The 26,107-nt window shown below is 52.0% G+C and overlaps 1 protein-coding gene across 4 annotated transcripts in view; it reads left to right on the forward strand.

The window, feature by feature from the left end:
* Positions 1-211: 211 nt before the first annotated feature.
* Adamts14 (ADAM metallopeptidase with thrombospondin type 1 motif 14) overlaps positions 212-26,107 on the forward strand; it is a 68,948-nt gene continuing 43,052 nt past the window's right edge. For all 4 annotated transcript variants that reach the window (XM_013156907.3, XM_013156908.3, XM_013156909.3 and 1 more), the window contains exons 1-3: positions 212-514; positions 2,044-2,480; positions 24,847-25,003. In XM_013156907.3, the coding sequence (XP_013012361.1) occupies positions 433-514; positions 2,044-2,480; positions 24,847-25,003 (676 nt within the window). In that variant the 5' untranslated portion in view covers positions 212-432. The remainder of the gene's footprint in view (positions 515-2,043; positions 2,481-24,846; positions 25,004-26,107) is intronic.

Consider the following 26,107-nt stretch of genomic DNA (forward strand, 5'->3'; position numbering starts at 1 on the left):
AGGCGTCTGAAGGGACGATCGCTCTGCGTGGCACTTCCGATCCCGGCCGCACGCGCCGCGCTTGCGGTCCCGCCCCCGCCCCGAGTGCAAAGCGCCCCCAGCTCAGACCCGCGCCCGGCCCCGCCCCGCCCCTCCCGGTGTGCCCACCCCTGGCCCGCCCCGCCGCCCCGCCACCCCCTCGCCCGGCGCGCGCCGCGTCCCGAGCGTCACGGCGCGGGAGGACGGGCGGGCAGGCAGTTGGCACAGTCGACGTTGGCGCGTCTGAGCCTCGGGTGTCCGGAGCCAGCGATCCAGGCAGCGGCGCCGCGCGGGGGGCTGCAGCGGGGAGGAGCAGAGGCCGGCGGCGCTCTGCAGGGCAGCCCGGGGCGCGCCCCAGCCTTGCCTGTGGCTCCGGACTTGGGAGCCTTCCCGGATCGCGTCCCGCGCGGCCACATGGCTTCGCTCCGCGCGCTGCTGTCCTGTCTGATCCCCTTGTACTGCGCGCTCTGCGCAGCTGCGGACAGCCAGACCTCAGGTGCGTGAGGGTCGAGCGCTCCGGGACTCGAGGAATCCACGGGGCAACTCGTCAGGGTGGCCTTTGAGCGCTACCCGGGCAAATTTCAAGCGGGTGGGAGGAGATGCACTCAGCTGGGTCCGAGCTGTCTCTTTCTCCCTGTGATACTTTCTTTCTCTGTGGCTGAGGGAAGAGAGAGCCCAGGAGGGGGTTTGGAAACTTCTGTCTCTTCTTAGTATCAGCTCCTTTGTGTTTCTCCTTCTCCTGCGGGTCTTTCTCCTTCAGTGTGTGCTCAGCCTCCAGCTTGGGTTCTTACGTGTGGGAGTGCGTGCACGTGTGTGTCCCGTGGTCACACACTCAGAACCCGGCTAGCAGGTGATTGCTTCCCTCCATAGCGCACTGGGGGCACACTCTTCTGCACAGAAACACATCCAGGTCTTTGTTCCCCAACTAGCATCCTCAGGGGAGAAGACACTACCCCCACCTTCCAGCGTGGATGTCCCTGATGTCTTTAGCATGGACAGGAGGGTTCATGTACCAAAGTGGGAACCCTCTTGCAGCAGTCTTGGGGTCCCCTATTGTCACAGGTGACACTAGAGGACAGGAGCATCCCCTTGCTGGTGTAACTGCTTTGGGTCCGGGGACTTTTCAGGACACATGATTTTTGTTTTATCAGCACTGCGAATTGGGTAGGTGATAGATGCTGCTGAGTGGAAATGGAAATTCCTCTCAAACTCGCATCCATGAATCACCAGGCCTGGCAGCCAGGGAGCTGTCATTTATGCCTGGCCAAGCTGGGCACAGGGAGAGCGGTGAGGATGGGGCCACTGGCATGCAGCCTGGAGCACGGGCCATGACCTCACACTTAATTCAGCCCAAGTGGGCAGGTCACCCCTGTGTCTCCTCTTATTTTTGAAGATCTATATTTATCCTGCTTGGGGCTGGACCATGTAAAAATCTCAGCAGCCACTGTGCTGCTTTAAAAAGTTCTGTTTCTAACCTTAGAAAACAGAACCACCTATTCCCTTCCTCGCCTCCAGCCCCACCTTTCCCTTGACATGGTTCTGCCATCCCCCGGGTTTCTAGGTGTGTTTGTTTTGCCAGCTACATTCTTGGGAGCTTGGCGAGGAGCGCCCTGCCCCAGGCTGGGCTGGTGACTTCAACTCTTTGGGGAGTTTGGGCAGATCTGGCTTTCCCTCTGTTCCTCGGGGATTTTAGAGAATTCGCTCTTTTCCTAGGCAGTGTTGGAGGTTGGAGGGCTTGTTGCTAGAGTGACAGGATTCTGTTTGGCATCATTAGTTTCCTTCTGCTAAACTGGAAAAGGATATGAGGGTTACAGGGAGCGATTTATGTCGATAGGTACCTGTACATCATTCCTAGAGGTGTAGAAATCCAGGGACTCAGGAAGTGATGAGTGGAAAGTGGATGAGCTTGGGCCAAATGGTTTATAAGAGGATACTCAGGGTTGCCCTTCCCTGCCTGCTCTGTGGAATTTCCAGTGTCCCCTTACCTCTGGACATTAAAGTGACTTTTTTGTTTCCCTCCAACAGGGCCGCGTCTGTCTAGAAAGCTCAGTGACTATGCTGTGACTGTGCCCTGCAGTACAGATTTTCAGGGACGCTTCCTCTCCCACGTAGTGTCTGGCCCAGCGGCTGCATCGGCAGGGAGCATAGGAGTGGACAGGACACCCATCCCACCACTGCGCTCCAGGGTGGCTCGCAGCCCTGTTGTGAGCCCAGACAGACGGACTTTGCCACCTGGCAGGATGCAGCGCTACTTCCTCTACTTCAACGTGACCGTTTTTGGGAAGGAGCTGCATTTGCGCCTTCGGCCCAACCGAAGGCTGGTGGTGCCTGGGGCCTCAGTGGAGTGGCAGGAGGATTTTCAGGAGCTGTTCCGGCATCCTTTGCAGCAGGAGTGTGTGTACACTGGAGGTGTCACTGGAATGCCAGGGGCAGCTGTTGCCATCAGCAACTGTGATGGATTGGTAAGGGACACTACTTTCTCTCTCTCTCTCTCTCTCTCTCTCTCTCTCTCTCTAAGCTATAAGGCCTCTCAGGCCCTGGTTCTGGTGATTTCTCTTGGCTTCCCTGGGTTTGGGATTCCTATGGGCAGGGTGTGTAGTGTGGGCCCAGTTGGGAGCTGTGCTGTCTTGTGGAGGACACTACTGGCCCCTGGCCACCAGGATCATACCCTGTCAGGTGTGAGGCAGCTGAGTTGGAATGATGCCTTTATTTTGTACAACCCCTCATCATCCAAGGACCCCTGGACCATGAGCTACTTGGCTGGGATGTGACGAACTCAGGGCGGAGGAAGGCAGGCTCCGGAGTTTTGACAGCCAGGTGTCAAACTGTGGCCATATCACTTGCAAACTGTGAGGATTTGGTCAAGTTGCCCTCTGCGGTTCTTCCCCTTGTGGGGACTTGGCCATTTTGCACATACTTGCTGCTCTGGATGCTGAGGATATGGGAGGACCCAAAGCAGATGTGGTCCCTGGCCTCACAGAGCTGACACACTGGTCCTACTGTGTGACTCACATCACCAGCCAGTGCATCAGGTGGATGCACGTGCCTAGTGTGTGAGCCAGGCTCAGCCAGTGCTAGCTGCTGATGGCACCACTGTTGCTGCCTGACAACCTTCCTTTTAGTCATCTTTTGTCTGTCTCTCTCCCACAGCGAGGCCAGTCTTCCCTGTCTGCTCCACAAGGTCCCTTTCCTCAGACCCTCTCTGTCTTCCCAGACCTGGGAGTCCTTGGAGGCTTGGCTCCCTTTTGCACATTAGGCAGCTTCTGTCTTGCTGTCAGCAGGTGTTGGCTTCTGCTGCTTCTGCTGCCTGTAAGCCCTCATGAGCTTGCATAGCTGCTGGGGCATGCTGGGAGGCTCTTCTCAGAGCTGCTTTAGCAGAGACACCAGGTATGAGCTGATGTGTTCCACAAAGAGGCCTGCTTGTTTAGGTCTGGGAGAGTGTGACTTGGATAGGGAGGGAGCAGGAATATGGGGAATGTTCCTCCCCACCTTCCCAGCATTATCAGGTATCTTCCTGTCACAGATCATGGTGGCCTATTCTTCTCAACATTTTTGTACATAGTTTCCTACAATCACTCTCCCTGCCATGATTGTACACCCCATAGCATATCAGTGTACTCCAATGCCAGGTCACTGCTATACTGTGCGGATATCTTTGCTTTATATATAAAAAGAATAATTTCTTTAACTTCCTCTATCCAGTTTTTATGCCACCGCAGGCTGTAGAGCCACTGAGAGCTGTGGTCTAGACAGTGATTAGTCCTCAAAAGTGGAGCGTGCACTAGGATTACCCAGGTGCCCTCTCAGAGCGGCAGAACCTGTCTCTCCAGGGAAGTCCTAGCATCCGCATCATCCACCGAACTCTCGAGGTGACCTGTGGCAAGGGTTTCATACTCAGACTAGGTTGTAGATTTGAGGGAGAAACCTCAGACCTTACCTGGACTCCAGGGAAAGCCTCGCTGCCAGCCTGTCCTGGCTCTGCAGTTCTCTGGTTAGAGAGATGCTATGTCCCTAGTTCTGGTTGAAAATCCAAGTGATACAAAAAATCAGCAGGATGCAATGTCTGTGTAAATGGACAGTCGCAAAATGCTGATGCAAACCAGCAGCTTGACTGAATGGCGTGGTGACTTCCCGGAGCCAGCACCCAAGGGACTGTTAACTTCTCATGCTCCCAATTCCTGAAGTGAAAAATGAGGGAGACACTAAATTGCTATATGCTGGGGGTCTCAAAGAAGATACGCATAGGTGACCATCACCATTGAAACCTCCCTTGTTATTGAACTGGCTCAGCAATCTGCTGACACGTTATTGACTCCTATCTGTAGATGCTGCAGGGACCACATGGTTTCTGTAAAGGACCCTGACCTAAGGGCTTCTGAGCCATGGTCCTGTGGCTGCACTGTGCAGTGAACTAACTGACAAGTTGTGCTGTGGTTGCTGGGGCTGGTGATGTTGGAGGTGGGGCCATTTAGGGGCCCTGTGGCCTGGCATGCCTGGGATGATGTTGCTGACTTTTGGTGGCCTCTGAGTACATGTTCTCATGAGCTGTGTGACCTTGGGCTTTAGTCTTCTCATGGATCCAGGGGCTGTATTTGCAGGTCCCTGGCAGATGGAAGTGGATTCCGGATGGCATATGCCAAAGCCATCAGGTCTTAGTGGCAATCTGTAAATGGTCCCCCAGAGCGTTGTTCCGCATCCTACACAGAAGTGAGGCTCATAGGGAAGTTTGTGTGTTCCCCAGCTCTTTGCTAGGGACAAAAATGAACTTCATGGTAATAATCCTCAGGCTGAACCACTGGTCAGCACCAGAGTACTGCTTGGGCCCTCAGCTGTCTGCTGAGGCCAGTCCTTAGGTCCAGTGTCCAGGCACCTTCCTGTTCCAGGCCAGGGTGGCACTCCCTGGCTGCCTGTCCCCTGGGACCCTCAGTACACTGCCTGAGGCCTGCCCAGAGGCCTCCCCTGGCAGGGACTCCTCACTCCCAGCCCAGCCAGGAAGCACCCAAGCCCCGAGACGGCAAGGATCCCTGCATGTCCCCAGCTGAGCTCACCTTTGGACTCAGAAGTCACAGTGCAGTGTTTCTGGTGATAAGGTTTAACTTTGTACTTTTCTTTCTAGATATTAACCTCATTTTCTTGAGGATCTCAAATACCAAGGTCATTCATTCCAAAGTGAGTAAAAAAGTATGTACTGAGCCATGGCCATGGGTAAGGTCCACCGGGAAATCACAGGAAAATGACACCAATAAGATGAGGTGTTTGGCCCTCTAACATCTCAGTCTTATATGGGAATTAACTGCAGTGTCCCAGGTGGCCAGCCAGCTGCCTTGTGGGGTGGCAGGAGTGGAAGGTACCAGGGTCTTGTCCTGATTGTAGGTTCCAATTGCGCATGAGGATTGCGTGGCTCCTTTGGACACCACACTTGTGGCTAGAATCGGAGATAGGCAAAAGAACTGAAGTCTGCCCACATGGGGTGGGCGTAGGGGGCTGAGGGGCATAGACTTGGGTCTTCAGACCCTCTATAACTGAAGGTTTGCTGGGCTAGGAGGAAGGTGCTTAGTGAATGGTCCAGTGACCTTGTTGTCCAGCCCAGCCCAGTCCTGGCATATATCGAGGGCCTGGTACTAACCAGGGAAGGAGGAGTGAATCACAGGTTTCCAGGGCCTGGCTTCAGAAATAAGTTTCAATTCAAAAATACGCTCCAATATCAGAACTGGACAGGGTTCCCTGGAGGAGGTGGCATTGGCTCAGGACTGTTCAAACCTCACGAGCAAGAATGCAAGTACCGGGCCTCTGGCCAGCAGATAGCATGACTGACACAGCCAGTCTGGAGGATGTTTGGGGCAGGAAGTAAGGGGTGTAGGGAGGCTCCGTCCAGCCTGCTGAGTGTTGCCTCCGGGGTTGGGAGCAGCTGGCTTGGGACTGTCACACCCGGGGGCCTCAGACCTTTCCACGGGCCACTCTTCAAAGCATTAACGCTTGGCACCTGGGAGGAATCTGGATGGAGACCTGGGGTGAGGCCATGAGTCTCGGAGAGATTGTGGACACAGGTCAGCAGAGTGGGGCCTCTGCTTCTCGGTGGGGCTGAGCACTTATGTCTGCATGCAGAGCCTGGGCCAGCAGCCTCTTGTGGGGCTTTCTCCTTAGGAAGATGAAGGCTACCCATCTCTGCCTTCCTGGATTCTGGCCTCCATGTCCTTCCTAGAACATCTGGTGCTGGTCTGAGGGGGACTTGGCTGCACTGATCTCCCCCTCTGCCTTAGTGCCTTCGTGAGTCAGGGCCTGGCATGGAAGCGGCCACACGTGTGAGATTTGTTGCATCTGGTTCCGTTTTCCACTCTTTGCAGATCCTGCATTTTCAATGGGTTACTCTGAGTAGACCCTGGCAGGCGACAGGAAGGGGACAGGAAGGCAAACCCCAGCCCTGCCTCTGACCACTGACCAAGTCCCAGGAGCCCTCTGAGCTGCAGTCCTTTTGTCTTGAAAATGGGACTGCAGTGGAGCAGGGAGGCCTGAGTGTGACGGCTGAAGGGTAAGGGCTCTGAACCGGGTCCTGGGGAGCTGCCCGGTTGTGCATGTGCTGGAAACCCACACACTGCAGACTCTAGGTAACGCATTGCAGCGAGTGTGAACTGTGTCTCAATGAGGCTGTTATGTACAGTGCCAGGGCAGGGCCCAGCCAGGGGCTGCTGGTAATTGTTAGGCCTCTGGGCTGTGGGAAGTGTGGGACTCCTCAACTCTGATGCAGGCCGGCTGAGTGACCCTGAGTAAGTTTCTAAATGTCTGTGGGCTTTAGTACCTCATCTAGGAGGAGAGGATAGGAGTAACCCTCTATAGGGGTGTTCAAAACAAGATCCTGTGAGGCACTTGAGTTTATGGTGGGCCCTTGAAAAGTGACAATTATTTCAGAAATCATGAATGGTTATATTTGTTACTTAATAATAATTATTATTATATAATAACATCATATTATTAATAATTAATTAATAATTAATATATAATTAATAATTATTGTTATTATATTATTATATAATAATTATTATTATTATTAAGTACCGGGAATTAAAGTCACGACCTTGCACTTGCCAGGCAAGTGCTGTGCTACTGAGCTAAATCTCTGGCCCACCGTAGAATTATTAATAATGATAAATATGATAAATACCATAATATTGCTGAAATCCCTTATGTTGCATGGGTATGTGGACCATCAGTGTTGTCTGAGTCTGAGTTCTGTGGCCACCACTGCTCCCGAGGATTGCCCAGCCTCCCTTCCCCCTATCCCTGTCTCCACTGCAGCACTGTCCCATGCAGAACAGGGTGCATGGTGTTTCCTCAGGGTGCAAAGTTTGCGCATGAGCACTGCTCTGTAATAACCCTAGACGCCTCCTGGCATAGTGGAGTGAGAGATGCCAGTGGAGTATTCTGTTAACAGTCATAGCCCTGCTCAGGGTCAGGATCTGGAGCTGCAGGGATGAAACTCACCTTTCAGTTTCCAGCTGCAGGAAGCCCACAGGTTAAAGAGGAGGCTGACACACATTCGTTGGTAGGAAGTCATGCAGCTCTCGGGTGGCCTAGAGGTGAGCGCTGAGAAGAGAGAAGGCTTGTTAGAGGAGGGGACAATTGGGCCAGATTTTCAAGGATGTGTATGAGTTTTTAAAGCCTTTGAGAAGCAATTTTAGGCACCCTGCAAAGAAAGCACTCTTGTGGCTTCAAGATTTGGGAAAAGGTGAATCTTCCCAGTTTTCCACGGGAGCCAGGGAACTGTGAAAGTGTAATTTGGAAACTCTCCCCCTCACCATGGAGCCTGGGCCATAAGGAGCCACAGGAGGTTTGTGAGATGGTGTCTGGGTGAGATGCCAGTCATCTTTCCAGCAGTAGTGCTGGCGCAATGCTGGGCTGTCTGGTTTGCCTGTGGCTTATTGGTGTCCTGATGCTAAACACCTGTCCTCAGCCCAGGAGGTAGGTATTCCTTGCTGGTTGAGGGAGTGGGCTGTGCTGGAGGCTCCTCAGGAAGCCCCTGGCTCTACCCTTCATTCTGCCCCTCCCCGGTGCAGGCTTGGCCCCACCACTGTGACTGGTCCTCTCCAGAGCCCCAGCTGGCCTGGTCTCTTGCAGCTGGACCTGCTGGCTGCTGCCCTTACCCGTCTGTGTGAAAGAGCCTGGGGCACCTAAGCCTGGTGATTGACCCCTCATTGCTACAAGTCTTCTGCCTTGCTGAACTGCCTTTCCAGCCTCACTGGCATCTCCAGCTCTGCACATGCCCTGCTAATCCCACTGCAGCTGGTCTGCTTCTGCCTCCTTTCTCAGCCCCCTCCTTGGCTCATACTGTCAACCCCTCCCTGGTGCCTTCCCTTTCCCTCACTTGATGCAACTTCTGTTGCAAACCCCAGTTTCAGGAAATCAGATACTGTCTTAAATTTGTGCTGGAGGGCAAGGCTATAGAAGAACAGGAGGTCAACGTTTTAAATATCTGCAGAAGTAAGTGGGTGACAGGAGAAAGTGGGTGACAGTGGGAGGAGCTGGGACTGTGGCAAATGGGAGAGGACCTGCTGACCTGGTATTGCAAGAGTATTTTTAGGAGAAATACGAAATAGGGATTGTATAAACTAAAGTCTTCTAATTTTTAAACCAGTATATGAGCCAACCACAGCAGGGGTGTTTGCTCGAGGCTTTGGGTTGTCAGTGAATGTCTTAGTCCTTTGTGCTTCTATAACAAAACACCTGAGACTGGATAATTTATAAAGAGCAGCAATTTATTTCTGTCTTGGAGGCTGTAAAATCCAAGATCAAAGTTAAAACAACTCGAGTCTGATGAGGGCTGCTTTCTGCTTCCAAAGCAGGTCCTTGTTGCCGTGTCCTTGGGAGGATGAGACAAATGCTGTGACCTCATATGTCAGAAGAGATAGAAAGGAAAGAGGGGCCGAAGGACCTCCCTAGTTCTCTCCAGCCTGTTTGTAAGATCTTGAATCCCATTAATGAAGGTGCTACCTTATGATGTAATCACCTCCTAAAGGGCCTTCAGTTAATATGATCATATTGGGGATTAGGTTTGAACATACAAGTTTTGGGGGATATGTTCAGACCACAGCAGGGAGACAGTATGTGCTAATGGTGAGCAGTGGCCCCTGTAACCGGCCCACCTGGGTTGAAACCCCACCTCTGCCTTTTGCATGCTTTGTGACTGCAAGCAGCTCCCCTATCTCCCTGCACCCCAGGTTCCTTATCTGGGAAGTGGAGGTCATAATGGTCATCAGTTCATAGAACTGTCAGTGCATAAAGGGTTCCACACAGCACAAGCAGGACACTTTAGCTGTGGTTATTATTTGGCATGTTTTTGCTGGTTGAGTTCATTGGGTCTGAGGCTGGTGGCAGGCAGGAAGGCCACCCCATTTGTCTGAAGTTCCTGGGCTCTCAGCCAGATGGGCAGAGGCCATACTAGCCACAGCCTCCCCCAGGCCTATTGTTTTGTCAGGGTGAAGCTTGCTTCTGCCAAGATGGCACTCTTGCCATGAATCTTCCCAACCAGTTCCTGGGAGGCAGGGTCTGAGCATGGTCACTTGTATGTCCCTCCAATCCAGCCTGGGGCCACTCACAGGACCAGCTCTCTGTGGATGCTGGGAGAACCACTGGGGTGAGGGGAGGTACAGACGTGAGATCAGAAGTGCTATAAGCTGCATCAGCTCTTCTGGTCCCAGTTTAATGGGGGACGAACAGCTCTTCGACCTCCTGTCTATGGCCAACCGTATACCTAACCCCAGGCCAGAGGGGACAGATACATCATGAGTACAACCATTTGTCCTTCTGCAATGCAGCAGGACACTGCAGGTGAGCAGTGGCAGACTGTTCCCTCTCTGGAATCCTAGGTGTGGGTTCCAGTTGGCCACTCCATGAGTGGAGTAGGTGTGGGAGGGAAGCCTGCACCCCAGCCTGCACCCCTCTTTCAGGACTCCCTTCCTGCAGTCTCTGTTCCCAGGGCTCACACCTGCTCCAAGAGTGTGAGCTGGGTTATCACGTTTGCTGCTTAGATGACCCAGTTCCCAGAGACACACGGGTCTCTTTCTGGAATTTCACTTTGCAGTAAGTAAACAAGAATCAGACTCTGCAAGAAAAGGGAACTTCTCATGATCCACCCCACCAGGTGACCCCAGAAGGTTGCCTGCTTCTTGTCTGTGGGGATGAGGGCCTGAGGGCTGTGAGCAGGGCGGGAGCCAGCATGGAGGTGCCTTGATTTCAGGCAGATCCCTGGAGGTGACAGCTTAGGTTTTCCGGGGAGCAGGCAGTGTGAGGAAACTGAGCAGCTGTCAGGTATCTGCTGCTGTGTAACAAAACAGCCTAAAATGGAGCAACACAAAACAGCAACACTGGCTTTCCTCCTAGCTTTGTAGGTTGGCTGGTGGTCCCTCTCCTGGCTGCCCCATGGCTCTGTCATGTGGCTGCAGCACTGAGGGTCCCAGCAGGCTCAGTCATATGTCAGTGTGGGGCTGGCTGTTGGCAAGTGGCCTCAGTTTTCTCCTCTGTGGCCTCGTCCTCCTCCTCCAGCAGCAAACTGGCCCCTGCTCAGCCTCTCAGGACTGTGTTCCAGGAGGTGGAAGGTGGAAGATGCACAAATTAAGGCTCAGCCTTAGGAGTTGGTGGTATTGCTTCTGGGCATCCTGTTGGCAAAAGAAGCCACAAGACCACAGGAGAGCGTTTCCCAGGAGGGGGACATGGACTCTGCCCCCTGGAAGAGCAGCCAAGTCCCATTGCAGGGGGATTGCGTTCAGGGACACGAAGGATGGCTGCAACCATCTTTGCAAATAGTACATTCCCAGACAAATGACTCGATCCCTTAGACCCTTGGTTTCTGCATTTTTAAGGTGAGCGATTTTGGTAATTAGCAATCATACACTTAAAGGGCTGCCAGTGCCTGGGACAGGAAGTGGTGGCATGTACTGTTATCACTGCTCATATTTTAGAGTGAGTCTGGAGGCTGCAGAGGAGCCTGTGGACTTCTGGGTGCTCACTTCTGGGCCCTCCCTCTTGCTTCCCAGAGGCCTGAGCTGCCTGGGCCTCTCTGACTCACTGGAGCCCGGGTCCTGGGTGCTGGTGATTTTCCAGCCCTGGAGGCAGTCTAGTCCTGCAATCCTGCCTCCCTCCTCCCCCCACAGCCATGCCTTGCTGTCTGCCGTGGATTAATAATTTATTTATGATATGGAATAAAAGCCAGACATCACCTCACTACCGCTGCTATGGAGCAGCAGGGCTGGTTTTATTTTTCTTCCTCAGCAATGTCTTCAGGCAGTGGCTTGGAGGGAGGATGGCTGGAGCTGCTCTGTGGTGGGCTGGTGGGGCTGTGCTTGCCCTCCCATCTCATCCTGGCCTCAGAGGGGGGCTTACAGAGAGGCCCCACTAGGGACCCACGGAATTTCCAAGTTTCCCAGGCTCTGCTGTGGAAAGTTCTCTAACCATCTGTGGGCCCAGCGTGTGGGACTTGCCCAGCCTGCAAAGCCCTCAAAAACAGAAACCCTGGATGATGTTCACATGCTGCTTTGTCCTCAGCAGCTTACGAGCTGCCCACTACACGTACTCTGTGATGTTGGCAGCTTCTGTAATGAATACTTCCAGAAGTGAGTCTCTCAGCGTAGTAGTCCCCACCCTCTACCCTGACCTTGGCCCTACTGGGGACAGCTATAGCTAGAGAGTCTGCGGGAGCCTCCATGTCCTTCTTCATTTCCAGCAAAGGTAGCTGAGCTCAGGAGAGGAAAAGGACTCACCCATGGTCACACAGCAGCAGGTGAAGTCCCATAGTGGTCCACCCTTTTACCATCCCAGAGAACTGTCATGAATCCAAAGAAGAGGACCAAATCACTGCCTTTAAGCAGTGACTCAAGCCTATAAACCACAAGATGGCCTGTGACATGGTTGCCGTGGCAACAGCTTCAGCATGGTGAATGATGGAAATCAGTTGGCCCCTGAGGGCCATCCTGGGAGCCCTAAGGGCCTGCAGGTACAATGTTGAGGCAGGTATTTCAGAGGCGTCCACTGTAGTGTGGGCTGCTTAATGTCATCATGTCATTGTTGTCTCTGAAACTTTGGAGGTCAGCTAAAGAAACACTGATGTTAATGGCCCAGTTAGTGGGATTTGAAGCTCAAATGGAACGTTCTGGTGTTTCTCAGACTCAAGTTACCAGGGCTCTATTTATCTATTTTTAAAATATTAGAGGGGTAAAGGACTGCTGTTGCCCCCAAGTCTGATCTGCTTTCAGTGACATGGCTGGGGGAACTCAGCCTGGACAGGCTTCTTTGGAGGAAGGGCTGGAGGTAAGGTCACCTGTCAGGCATGGCTAGTCCCAGTGCAAACCCTGCTCCCAACAGGTTGCTGAGCATCTTTATCGCTTTTGCTGTGAAGCCAGCCACATATTTACACCTTTCCTCTGTCCAGACAAAGCTTGGCCAAGCTGCCCCTACGTCAGCTTTAGCTTCTCCAGCCTTGCAGACTGTTGGCTAGGGCCGTTGGAGACATTATCACCAAAGTCTCTGGGCAGACACAGCCTGGGTAAAGCATGCCACCTCTAGACCCACAGCTACATTTGCGGAAAGCAGATCTCTCATAAGGGCTATGTTGCCTTTTGAAGACCTGGACCCAAGGTACCTGTTTAAGGTGGTCTCATGCCAAAGTGGGTAGCTGGTGTGAATCAGTTCTTGTCCCCCTGAAGCAAGTCTGGAAGAGGTTCAGGCAGAGACCCTGATCAGGGACTGAGCATGTGCTGAGAGCCCCCAAGGGCACCAAAGGAAGGATAGTGATGGGATGACATCTGAGGTGTGCTGGGAGGGCATTCTCGGGGAGCCCACAGTAGGGGCAAAGGTGTGGAGGCCTTAGGAACATGCATGATTGCAGGTGTAAAACAGGCCTGCGTGGCTCCTGTGTGGGGATTTTATTGCTAGTTGTTCTAAAGGGATGGAAAGGAATATGAAAGGAATAAGTGATGGCTTTTGTCTCTGGCTGCCATTGCCCGGTCGGCCAGCACAGTCCTTGTAACATCCCCAGCCTCTCATAACACATGGTACTCCCCGCTGAGAAGCCAGCTGGGCCTGGGTCTCCTCCTGCTCCCGGATCTCCCCAGTGCCCCCCGCCCCAGGTCTTGCTCCCTCGCTCCCTCCGGCCTTTGCTCAAACAGTACCTCCTAGTGCCGTCCTCCCTGACTCCCGTATTAAAACATCAGCTTCAGGCTCTCTCCATTCGGCTTTGTTTCCTTCATGGCGATTTCCATGTGGGGTGTTGTGGTTCTGCTTACCTACTGCCTGTCTTGCCTCTCGGTAAGATTGTAGCTCCATGCAAGGAGGAAATTTAGGCTGTGTCCTCGGCACCGAGGTCTGGGCCTGCCCGGTCACTCTGATGAATGACTGAATGATGTTGCCAGGAAAGACAGAGATGCCTGTGAACCTGTGCAGTGAGTGGGTTCTTGGTATGCACACTTGTGAGGGGCAGTTTTGGGGAGGTGTCAGAGTTGTGGAAGCTGGAAACATGTGCAAGTGGTGGGTCCCTGGACGAGACCCTACAGCATTGCATCTGGCCCCCACCCCCATCCTTGTGCAGAGGAGACCTGTGTACTGTGAGGACACTGTGGGGCTAGAGCTGGGTGGCACAGTTGCCCAGGGGCCCAGAGCCACACCCCTCCATTTTCCCATGCTCACCTGCTTTCTTTAGAAACCTTCCCCTTGGCCACCATTGAATGATTCATTTGTCAGTGCAGATCTGAGTATGGGTGGGCCTCAGTGATAGGCATTTGCACACCTGATATCACGTGGTAGAGGCATGGTTTACGTATGGCTAAGGCAGCACACATCTGGGCCAGGCTGCTGTAGGGCTGTCACTGGGGAGCTATGGCTGGGACAGGGACTCCGAGCTTTCTCCTGGGCTGCTGCACTTTTCCCTGGCGCTGCCCCACCATCTGCTGGCTGGCATTTGAGCATGGGGTTGAGAGTGTAGTGCCTCTGTGCAGGGAGCCGCTTCTCAGCTCAGGGCCTGGCAGCCACGCTGCCTTCTGGCACTCGAAGGCTGCTTCCTGTCTCCTCGTCCTGAAGCCACAGCCGCTGCCAGGACTTGGGGCCAAAGAGGGGGCCAGGCAGAGCTCCCAGTCAAGCATGGTGGGCTGTGGTGGTGATGGGGGTTGGAGGGAGGGAGCTTCTGAGCCATGCGGCTCCTGGGCACCGGAGAGTGGAAACTGGGGTGGCAGCGGGCCCTGAAATCTCTGTCCTGATACTGACTGGGCTCCAGGGAGGGGTGTGCATGGAAGCACGCCTCTGAGCACCTATAGCTATGAGCCCACCCTGCCTCTGCACCAGGGCCTGCTGCTGGGGTGTGGGGATGGGGAAAGAAGTAAGTGACCACCCTTCCTTTAGGACCACTTGGTTCTAGCTTGTGCTGGAGAACCGAGTTAATTATCTTCATCATCATGATCACCAAAAACATCAGCGTGGAGCTGTGACTCCTTGCCCCTCCTCTGCATCACAGACTACCATTTGTGTAGAAGCTGGGTGGCACAGCCTTGGCCACCTACAGACTACAGCCTGGCATCCTGCAGGCCCTCACAGACAACTGTGGCAAATTATTTTCCACTCACAGAGGAGGTGTGCCTTGTGGAGATGGGACAGCGAAGTTCCAAGACAGCACCGAGCCACAGATCATGCGTGAGCTTGAGGGCCCAGCTCACATTCAGCCCAGGTAATGTTCTTTGTGGCCTGGTGGCAGTAGATCTGCAAATTCCTGGCAGATTCTCACCATGATTTATTCTTAAAATTTTTTTTATTTTAAAGAAAATAATACCTACAAAATAAAACAGAATAAAGCCAGTCAAAATGAAACAGTGAAAGTGGCACAGAACTTCAAAACAGGATAATAGGAAATCAACAATGGCTACCGTAATACATCTTGTTATCTTCACAATAGTTGTCCATACCATCAGACATAGTAAAATCAAATAAAACAAAACAGAATAAAACCAATCAAAACAGAACATAAAACAATAAATTGGAATAAAACAGAACAATATTGGATTTCAAAAACAAAATAGAAGAAAATCCCCCATAGTTGCTGTATTGTATACTGTCATCCTCCTAATAGACGCTTAGACTACTGGCCTGAGGCCTGCAAAGTCAATCAAACAATACAAGCATTTACTTGTTTTTGTACTTCAGTTGCTATCAACTTGACCCTGTCCTCTGAACCAGCTGGTTGCTTACAGGGGGCAGGGTAGGCATTCTGGGTTCTCAAGCCCATGTGCTGGTCAGCTCACGGGAAGGGTGAACTGGCTTCTCTCTTCCTGGGCCCCATATGGTTTGCACAGTTTATGGGAGGGGCAAATTGGCTTCTTCTTGTACTCCTCCCAGACCTCCTGGATGATTTTAACGCGCATGGAGGCATATGAGGACCAACCACCACATAGCCTTGTGAGAACACTGTGTTTGACAGTGACACCGGCGTCAGGCCAGGGGCACCAGGAGAGCCTGACCAAGGAAGGAAGAGGAAGAGAAGACTCCCACCCTGCTGTGGGCCAGGCCCCAGGAACAGAAGTCTCACTCCTTATTTCTGTTCATCCCTTGAACCCTTTGGCTCCAGAAGTGGAAACTGAGGCTTAGAGGGCTGGTGTTGTGCAGGATGGAGCCCTGTGTGTCCAGCTCCTCAGTGCAGCCTCTATACCCCTGGCAAGAAAGTCAAGTGACAGAAAAGGAGGGGGTGACAGTATGTTTGTGCTTTAGCTTAGGTCTGAGGTGTCCCTCAAAGGCCCATGTGCTAGGTAAGGGCTTGGTCTCAGCCTGGGACACTGTTGGTGGAGGGCGTGGAACTTCTCGGTGGTGGGGCCTGGTGGGAAGACGTGAGGTCACCAGGAAAGTGGCCTTACCCCTTCCATTCTTCCTCATTTCCTCTCTGCTACACCGTGAACTTCTGCCTCACCACAGGCCCCTATTAAAATGGAGCCAAGTGACCATGGGCTGAAATCTCTGAAACTCAGCCAAAATAAACCTTTTTGTTTTTAGGTTGCTTATCTCAGGTATTTTGTCATAGTGACATAAGTCAAACCTGGTTTGCTTCCTCTTTTAAAATGTTTTAGAGGAGGGCAGTTGTGTAATTATCGCCTGCTTATTGTAGGCAGACTTTCTGGGCAGAATGAGCTGTCCTTTTGAGATAAGGAGATCATAGAAAGTTAGGTGACATCTGCAAGTTTAAAGGGAAGGAAATCATGTATGCTTTGCCATCCAGAAACAACTCCCTAACAGCTGGGTATATTTCCACCCCGCCTTTTGTCTGCACAGATTCCTTTCACCTTTAAAATCACCCTTTACCAGATTTTTCCCGTAAGGATGCTCAACCCCTGATATTTTCCCCCCCTTGGGAATCCATGCCATTTACTGAGAAGGTCAAATCCAGGTCACAGCGAGCCAGGAGTTAGGAGCAAAGCTACCCATGGTTCCAGAATGTGGCTCCCAGCCCTGAACCCACCTCTCCCTTCCTGAGCCATTGGTACTCACAGGCATATTTGAACAATGACAGTGACAATGACGGCAGCAAGTGTGGCCTCTCCTGACTGCACAATTTGGGTCACTGTAGGTACCCTTGGTATATGACGATCTCAGAGCATCTCCATAAGAAAGGTACTCTTGTAGCCCGAAAGCACAGGAACGCTAAGTAACTGCCCACAATTACATGATCTGAGAATGGCAGAGCCACGATTTGAACCTAGGCACTCTCTGGCTCTAGGGCCTCTGACTTTGCTCGCCATACCATTGTACCCACTGTATCGCTTCTTCCCTGAGAGGGATTCTTGCTGCACATGGGCTGTGCCCAGCAAGACCTCAGCTGCCTTTCACACAGTGCCTTCTAGGTCTGCAGAGGGCAGGATCTGAGAGATGAGGCTGAGTGGTCCTCCCAGATTACCGTGTCCTGCAAGTAGAAGCTCTCACTCCTGCCTTTTCTTCTACCCTTTGGCCTGTTCTGGGGATTCTCATGCTGCCCGTGGGGGCAATGGCACAGCAGCCCAGCTGAGGGCAAGCCTGGCTGTTTTGGGCCCCGCCCTCCAGGGACTCTCTGCTCCTGCCTGTCCCCAACACTGCAGTGGGGTGAATCAGCTTGTAGACTTTACTTGGCCTGGGCCAAGGCCTTGGCTGCCCCGGCCTCCAGCAGAGCTCCTGTGGTTGGTTCTGCATCAGGTTTGAATTATGCGGAACCTTAGCGTCTGCGGGCTTTCATCTGAGCCGTGCTGACTCATGCTTGGTGGTAGCCTGTGCGCCTCTGGTCTCCGTGTGTGTAGCGTCATTCGTATTAGCAGCCTTATTAGATGTAATCCTCATAACCGTGTGAGTCACCCACGTAAAGGGTACAGCTCGGAGGATATTTATTAAATTTCATGGATGTATGTGTAACTGTCACCACAGTCAATTTTAGAAGAATTTCATCACCTCACAAAGACATGTGTGCCCTTTCCTTATCTCCTTTTCCCACACTCTGGCCCCCACTAATCTACTTTCTGACTCTGTAACATTCCCCGTTCTGTATAGTTCATTTAAAGGCACCATGTCACGGGTAGTCTTAGAATAATGTTCTCTAGGTTCATCCATTCTATAGTGTGTATTAGTATTTCATTCCTTCTGCTGCGTGGATGCCATTCTTTGGCTGATAGACATTTGGGTTGTTTCCACTTTTTGGCTATTATGAAAATGCTTCTATAAACATCTATCTATGATTTTTTTCGATTTTTTGTTTTATTTTGAAACACTGGAAATTGAACTTAGTGGTACTCTACTATGAAGCTACATCCCCAATCTTTTTAAAGATTTCTTATTTTAGAAATTTTCATTCTTTGGGGGCGGGGGGTGTACAGGGATCGAACTCACGACTTCACGCTTCCAGGCAAGCACTTGAGCCACTGAGCTAAATCCCTGGCCCAAGATTTCTTGAGACAAGGTTTTGCTAAGTTGCCCAGGCAGGACTTAAACTTGTGATCTTCTTGCCCTAGCTTCCCTAAAAGCTGGCATTATAGGCACATATAAAAGTTTTGTGTGGACATAGGGCTTTGTTTTTGTTGGGTATCTACCTAGAGGTAGAATTTCTGGACATGTGGGAACTCCATTCAATTGCTTGAGGAGCTGCCTGACTGTTTTCCAAGTGACTGTACCGTTTCATAATTCCCATCACCAATTTATAACGGTTCCAATTTTTTCCATACCCTTGCCAACACTTGTGATTATCTGACTTTACTTCTAGCCAGCTTAGTGGGTATGAAGTAGTATTTCATTGTGGTTTTGGTTTGCATTTCCCTGGTGATTTTTCATATTGAACATTTTCTTATGTGCTTTTTGACCATGTGTCTATATTTGTTGGAGAAATGTCTATTCAGATCCTATACCCATTTTAAAATTGGGTTATTTGCTTGTTAATTATTGAGTTATAAGAGTTTTTTAATATATCCCAGCACAAGTCCCTTATTAGGTTTCTTGTGTCCTTTGCACTTGCTCCGTTCCCCACCCCTGCTCCCTGCCCCCTGTCAGGCCTGGGGTCCAGTGGGTGCTTCGTACAGACATGTGACATGTTGAGGGACGAAGAGAGTCAAGCCACCCCGAGGAGTCCAAGCATATGTCCCAGGGTGTAGGGGTCTGTATAGTGAGGCTGCCCCTCACTTGTCATGGATCTGAGACATCCCCCCTCGGGTGACCGATCAGAGCATCTGGTCCTAGCAGTTTATATTGGCTGGAGCAACTGGGAAAAGCACCGTTCACAGAGACAGGGAAAACAGGGGAAGGAGAGGACCTGGGAGCCACACCCAGGGCTCTGCTTTAAAGTTTCAGGTACTGAGGGGACATTGAGGTCTTTATCATGGAGTCTATGGGATAATCCTACAAGGAATTTTGGGCTGCAGATGTAAATTGGGAATTATCTGCAAGCACAATCTTTCAAGCCAGGATTGGGAAATGCCCTGGAATAGAGCATAATTAGAGGAGATCAGGATGGAGTGATTGCCAGCTGTTGCCACTGGTAAGCAGCTTCCAGGAAGTGGTGGCTCCACTTAGGCCGAGTAGAGAGGCCCTGAGTGAGACATGGAGATGGTGGCTATAGACAGTACTTCCCGCTGTGGGGAGTCCTGGGGCCTCAACTGGACAGGGCTGGGAAGGAAGGAACTACAAGGGATGGTATGGTTGTGCTGGACAGGCGGAACTGAGTATAGGAGCTGAGTCCTTGAGGAGGTGAGAGGAAGGTGACCCTGAACACAGCATGGGGGCAGCATCCCCAACTGTGGAGGGCTGTTCGCAGGAAGTAGGTAGGAGCCTTGAAATATGAGGTTGGGGCAGCACTGGGAGTCTGGCCATTTGGGACACCAGGCACAGATGTGTCCCAGGGAAGAGCAGTCCCACGCACACGTGAAGTGTGTGGTCACTGGTTTCACATATGAGCAGTGGACACCTGTTGTAGTTTAAATAGGAAGTGTTCCCCAGAACCTATATATTGACGGCTTGATCCCCAGTGCAACAATATTCAGAGTGGGGTCTAGAGAAGTGATTGAATCCTGGGGGTGCTGACCTGAAGAGTGCGTTAATCCATTAGTGAGTTCATAGATGGATGGGCTTAGGAGGAGACAGGTCACCCGGATCAGCCCTTTGAAGGGTGTATCCTGTCCCTGACTCCCTCTGTGCTTCACGACCACCACAAGGTGAGTAGCTTTTTCACCAATCCTTCTGCCACTATGTTTCTGTCTCAAAACCCACTTACCATGGGCTAAAAACTCTGAAATCATGAGCCGAGGTTGACCTTTCCTCCTTTGAATGGCGTATGTTGGGTGTTTTGTCCCAGCAGAGGAAAGCTGACCAACAAAGTGGCTGTGTGTTTGGTCTCCATCAGTATGCAGCCATGGAGTGGGTGGATGACTGGGCTAGACCGGAGTAAGAGGAGCTTCTCTGGGAGGACAGGCTTGGGGGCAAGAGGTGAGTGAGTCATGAGTGTTTGGAAGAGGATTATCGTCATGTGGACCAAAAGGCTCAAGGTGGTGAGAAAGGAACTTGGGACTTTGGGATTAGGGGTGAGTGTGGGTCACACGTTGGAGGTCTTAATGAAGTTTAATAAAAGCTGGAGCCAGGGGCCAGGACAGTAGTGAAAGCGCTTGGAATCCAGCTCCATTTGAGAATGCGTCTGTCTGCTCCTTGGACATCTCTTGTGGCCTCCAAGGGTTGGTTTTTTGCTCTGTGTATCCTTGCCTGCTCACTTACGTGCACACACATGCAAGTTGAGAATAAGCATATGTATACATGCACATGCAATTTCCAAAATAATTTGGCTTCAATTACCCACTGAGTATTTGGAATTTCATCCTATTATAGGAAGCTGATGATCAACCAAACTTGCTTAGGTAAATGGCAGGTCACAAAGTGACTTCTAAGCTGTTACTTTTCCCGGTGCTGTGTGACCATGACTTCATCAGATAGCTTGGAATTACATTTTGAAATGGTGGGGCGGGGGGACGGCTTTCTGCCTGGGGAACTGAGGTTGGAGAACTTCTGAGAGCGTGGCCTGGAGGGCTCTGGATGAAGAGGCAGAAGTTATCTTTGCCACCCAAACAGTGTCACCAGCCACGTTGGAAAATTGGAACAGTTCTTCCCTGACACCCCCAATCAGCCCCACTCATTGCAGCTCCAAAGCAGCCACATGAAAGGGAGTTAGAGTAAGCCTGGGGTGGCTGGGCCTGCCTGCTGGAGAGTTTCCATGTGGAGGGATTGGCCAAGGGCCCATGTGGTGTGTGGCTGTGTTAGATAGAATCAGCGATTCTGTTTTATTTTATTGCTTAAAGAACCTTTCTAGTATATATTTCGCACTTATGTACTATTTGCGAAAGAATAAGAAATGGGTGGAAACAGATCGGGCTGACATTTATTTTCCAGCCTACCAGAATTTATTTTCCGCTTCTTTCCCTTGATGTCTTATCCAGAAATTTGATTTGATTTTAGAGCTTTAAAATTAGCCACTACTTTTCAGAAATATAAACATCTCATAAATTGAGAGATGGGAATAATTTAGTGAGGTGGCAGGGAGCCAGAAAGTTCTCCCTGCCAGTCTGTGGGCCCCGCATGGTGCCTGGTTTCCTGGCCAGGGCAGAGATTCAGAGGAACTTGAGCCAAACCTCTCATTGTGCAGAGGAGGAGCCCAAGGTCCCTGGGAAGGGACTGGGCCCGTGCTGCCCAGCTGGGTCATACTGTGGAGATCTTAGTGAAGTTTAGAAATACCTGGAGCCAGGTGTGAGGCCAGCTTGCCTTGCTGTCATGGCGGGTACAGATATAATGGGGGGGGGAAGGCCAGTGTCTTTGGAGGTTTCATCCTTGGTCCCTGGGAGTGTGTGTCTGAGCTGACAGAAAGTTGGAGACTTCCTTTCCACTCGGTGTAGCTCTTTTATGATAAACAGTTCACAGGGCTGGGACGGGAAGAGGCACTTCTCCTGGAGTGAGGGTGAGGCTGGAGGGCAGGGAGGCTGAGCAGGAGCCGTGGTTTCCATTTGGTGGAGCTAATGGTGTGATCAAGAGGGTTTGTGTGGGCCTGAGAATCCTTTGGGCCTCGGACTGGGAGGTCGGCAGGGAGGGATGCTCCCTTACGGCCATGCACTGCCTATCTCCTGAGTTCTCACATGCAGAGGTGGGATGCGAGCTTCCTTGCCGTGCAGGTCAGACTGGACAGAGGCCCAGGGAGTCACAGATGGGACCGGGAAAGCAGTGCTTCTTTGCTCCCAGTGGTCCCAAGGACAGAAACGGGCCCATTGGTGACCCAGTAGCTTTGGGGAACCTTAGGGCCACACAGCACTGGGCTCCATTTCTGGTACTGACTTTCTTGGGTGACTTCGGTCAAGTTACTTAACCTTTCTGATCTTCTGTTTCCTCCTCCATGAAATGGGTGTCATATTAGTGCCTACATTATAGGGATAGGAAGGTGAAATACTGTAAGATAATACATGTCAATATAAGTGGTAGGTACTATTATTAATAATAACTGGGATTATAAGATTGTCTATAAAGTATGGAATGATGCAGTGTTTATTTCCGCTCAGTAAATTTTAGGAGTGCTGTATATAAACTATGTTGCATTGTGGGGAGGAGGAAAGTTCTCTGTCACTAGAGGCATCCAAGCAAAAATTAGAGGTACCCTCGCTGGATTTGTTGTCGAGATAGGAAGCCTCAAACTGGGCCATGCACGATGCTCTGGAGAGGTCCGTGTTCCATCACTGGACCGGAAGGCAGTACAGCACAGGCTACGCCATCCACATTGTCCTGGAGCCTGCATCCTTCTGAAAGGCCACACGGATCCATCAGCCATGAGGCAGGAAATGCTGGGTTTGAAGGATGATTTCTGGGCAGCTGGTTAACTGAGTCCCAGAATAGGGGAGGACCAGGGCTGGGGCCTGTGTGGGGGAGAGTCTGACATTGTCTTCTGCTCCTCTCTGGAGAATTCCCCTCTGCAGGCTGCTTTGAGAGGTGTGAGGGGCCCAGGCTGCTCGGGCCACGAGCCTGGGCCTGACTGTCTGAGCTGGGCTGGATGGACCAGGCTGAGAGGGCTCTCTTGCTTTGCTTGTGCTAGGATGGCCGTCTGGGTGGCAGACGGGTGCAGGAAGGAGGGTAGAATGGAGAGGTGAGGGGCTTGCCTGAGGGTCTGCTTACAAGCGCTCCTGGCCACAGAGCTGCAGTAGCTTTGGGGAACCTTCTGTGCTGCATCCTTTGGGGCTTTCTTTTTGGGGGGTTCTACCAAGTGATCTGACCATCACTTCTTGTCCACACCCTTGCCCAAAGGGTCCCTCTACCTGGCCTGCCCTGTCCACCCTGCCAGCTTCTCCCTTCTTCCTGTGCAGCCACCCCTTCCTCTGGCTGTGAGGATCTAATAGCAGCTGCAATCCCAGACTGACTGTATGATAGCCTGGACCTACCCCAGCTCTCCCTTAGCCTGGGTGTGGGACTGTGGAGGAAAGGGCTCCTTGTCTCTGGCGGTGGAGTGGAAATGTTTCTGCACGGATGGGGACATGCATCTTGTCAGGCAAGATGAAGCTGATGCAGGCAGAGGCAACTGAGAACATTTGGGTCCTTCTCTTCTGTTCCTGCCTCTGCTGAGATTTGCCATGGGGCCAGCATACTGCCCTTTGGGCCAGGGCTTTGCATTGAATTTCTAGCCCTTGTGACCAGGAATCTGACACATGCCTTTTCCTGATGGCAGCCCCTGAGACTCCAGGTTACATCCCGTGTTTGGTCACCCTTGACTCCTCTAAATGTGAGCGACTCACAGCCACAGGCTGAGTCCTGCTTTTCTCAGCCTGAAATACAGCAAGAATACAGTCTGAGAGGTCTAAATGTGTGTGTGACTCTGCTGTGCTCTGTATAAGGTTTGATGCTGGCTTTTAAACAACTCCACCAGGATTTTTGCAGATCATCGACTGACAAAATGGTTTCTCAGGAAGCCTTGGACTCCATCCCACTAATGTTCCCATTTTCCTCAGGGTATTTTGTGGCCTTCTGATAAGGTCTATGATGAGGTACAGAGGCTGCTCATTTTGGTTTTGATATAAACTAGTATTTTCTGTTTTACTGGTGTTTAATGTGAGGGGACATAAAAAGGCTGGCTGTCGCTGGAGTAGGTGTTCGGTGGTCTTGAGGAGGTTTCCCATGATGCCTCCTCAGAGCAGGCTGAGCTGGGGAAATGGGCGGAACTGGATTGCAGGAAGTGGCTGCCTTGGAACAAGGGTTCGTCTGGCTTTTGTGGCTTATGCCTACGATCCTAGCCTCTGGGTGGCTGAGGCTGGAGGTGTGAGATGCCAAGTTCGAGGCCAGCTTGGGCTACATAGCAAGTTCAAGGCTTACATAGTAAGAACTCACCTTGAAAAGGTGCGGAGGTTTAAAATGGAAACGGAGAAAGTCCAGTCGACTTATAAAATGTTTTTTCATTCACTGATCTGTGTTCGCAGCTGTACTCCCGTGGCTTGGTAGGTTGTAGGCACAACAAATGAATATTTGTTGAATGAGTGAACAAGTTCAACCAAAATTTTATTTATTAAATATTGCCTACAATTTTCCATGCACAGGTGAGGTGGCCTCACCACCTCATGGAGGTGACGTGTGTGCCTGTGTGTGCATCTGTGCATACGCGGGCACACACATGTCAGCACACGTCTATTTATGTTTTATTGCCGTCATTGGTGGCTAACAACACATTTATTGGGTTTGGCCACAGTTATATTTTTATTTCCAGGACCAACACCTGATTTTTTTAAAGGGAGTATTTAGATGCAGGCAAAAAATTAGATTGGGAACAGAGCTCGAGTTCCTGGCTCCTTTCTTGTCCATAGCATTAGCTGCCCCCGGGGACCTGTGCTCTGGAACAGTAGCACTTTGTATTAGAGTGGGGGGCAGTGCCCACCGCAGGGTGTTTAACCTTTGCCCCTAGGTTTCACGTCCCCCTTCTGTCTGCCGGTAGGTAGAGCCAGGTCCACCTGATGTGCTTTGGGTCAAAATGCGGAGGCTGGGTGTGTTCATGTCCCTGGTGGCCGTGGCTTTTGTGCCTCCTCTCCGTGTACAGCAATGGGACCTTTTGTTCAAATGAAATTTTATATGTTGCTCCACCGATACGAGGCACAGAAAATGTGGCTGTGCTTCACTGGATTTGGGGAGGCCCGGAGGTGCTCAGCTGCTCTGCCCCTCCCCGGTCCTGGGCATCCCAGGGCTCTAAAAGCCCAGGCTGGAGGAAGAGCAGTCACACATCCATGATCACACACGTTTGCAGTCACAGGTGCCACCCTGCTGTACACCTGTGCCACCCCTGTCCTGTCTCCCCTCCTGCAGGCGGGCCTCATCCGCACTGACAGCACCGACTACTTCATCGAGCCTCTGGAGCGGGGCCAGCAGGAGAAGGAGGCTGGCGGGAGGACCCACGTGGTGTACCGCCGCGAAGCCGTGCAGCGGGACAGAGGAGAGCCTCACCAAGTCCTTCACAATGAAGGTAGGCGGAGGACAGAGGCCCGAAATCCACCTTTGTCCACACCCTCAGAGTGACTTCTGACCATGGTCTTCTCATCTGTACAGAGGGACTGGGCCACAAGAGCTTCTGTACCAGCAGTGACGTCAGGGCTGCCGTACCTGGCTGGAAGGGGACACCTGTGTCCTGCACTGTGGTTCTTGGGACTCCAGGTGTCTCTAAGGGGCCCAGTGTTGCTTCTCAAGGCTTTTCTGAGCCAAGGCAGAGGCAGAGTGGCTGCAGTTAGCTCTCCCCTGCACACCAACTCTGTGCCAGGGGAGCCACAGGAAGGAGATCCTAAGGAGAGGAATTCCAGCGTCGGGGAGCAGGGTTGGCTGTGTGTCCAGCAGGCCGTCTTTATTTCTGCCTCTGACCTGGCCACCCTGTGACCCATGCAGGTTCCTCAATGTCTCTGAGCCTCGTTTTACTAATCAGTGAAGTGGGACGGGCAGAGTCTCTCTGCCAAGGCTGGAGCAGGCGTTGGTAAGAACACATGTGGTAGGTGGCATAATACTTGTGGGGCACCCGCTGACATGTTAGGTGGGAGCCTCCTGGGGGGCAGGACCAGCCTGGGAGCCTGCACACCAGCGACACCCAGGAGCTACACTTGAGTGAGTGAAAGGGATGGGGTGGGTGCTGGTCCTGGGCTGGCGGCCAGCTTTGTAGTCAAACTTAGCTTTGTCACGAAGCCCCTCTAGCTCAGAGGCCATGACGCAGGCCGAGTGGAATCTGGTGGGGAGAGGGCCACACCCTTGTGCCAGGGCCCTGTGGGCTTGAGTGTTGCGTGAAGGAATGCCTGGAAACCAGTTGTCCCCAAAGACAATGATTGCTCCGAAGCTCCAGCTGCTCCCCAGTGTCACTCACAAGACAGCGCAGAGGGTGCTGCAGGCCTGGGGCTGGGGGGCGAGGGGCTGGACCGATGCTCCAAGGATTACTCCCTCATGTCACTTCAGGAGCCAGCTGGTGGGGCCCACAGACCCCTGAGGGGGTAGAGTGATAAGGCTCTGTTTTAGTAGAGGCCAGTTCTGAACCAAAAAATCGTTATCCCCTTCTGAGGAGAGGCCTTAGGAGGTCTAGCTCCAGGACCGC

Source organism: Cavia porcellus, unplaced genomic scaffold (genome assembly GCF_034190915.1).
Source record: "Cavia porcellus strain 051 isolate PalLab524CR breed Dunkin Hartley unplaced genomic scaffold, mCavPor4.1 scaffold_28, whole genome shotgun sequence".
In the NCBI taxonomy this organism is placed as follows: domain Eukaryota; kingdom Metazoa; phylum Chordata; class Mammalia; order Rodentia; family Caviidae; genus Cavia; species Cavia porcellus.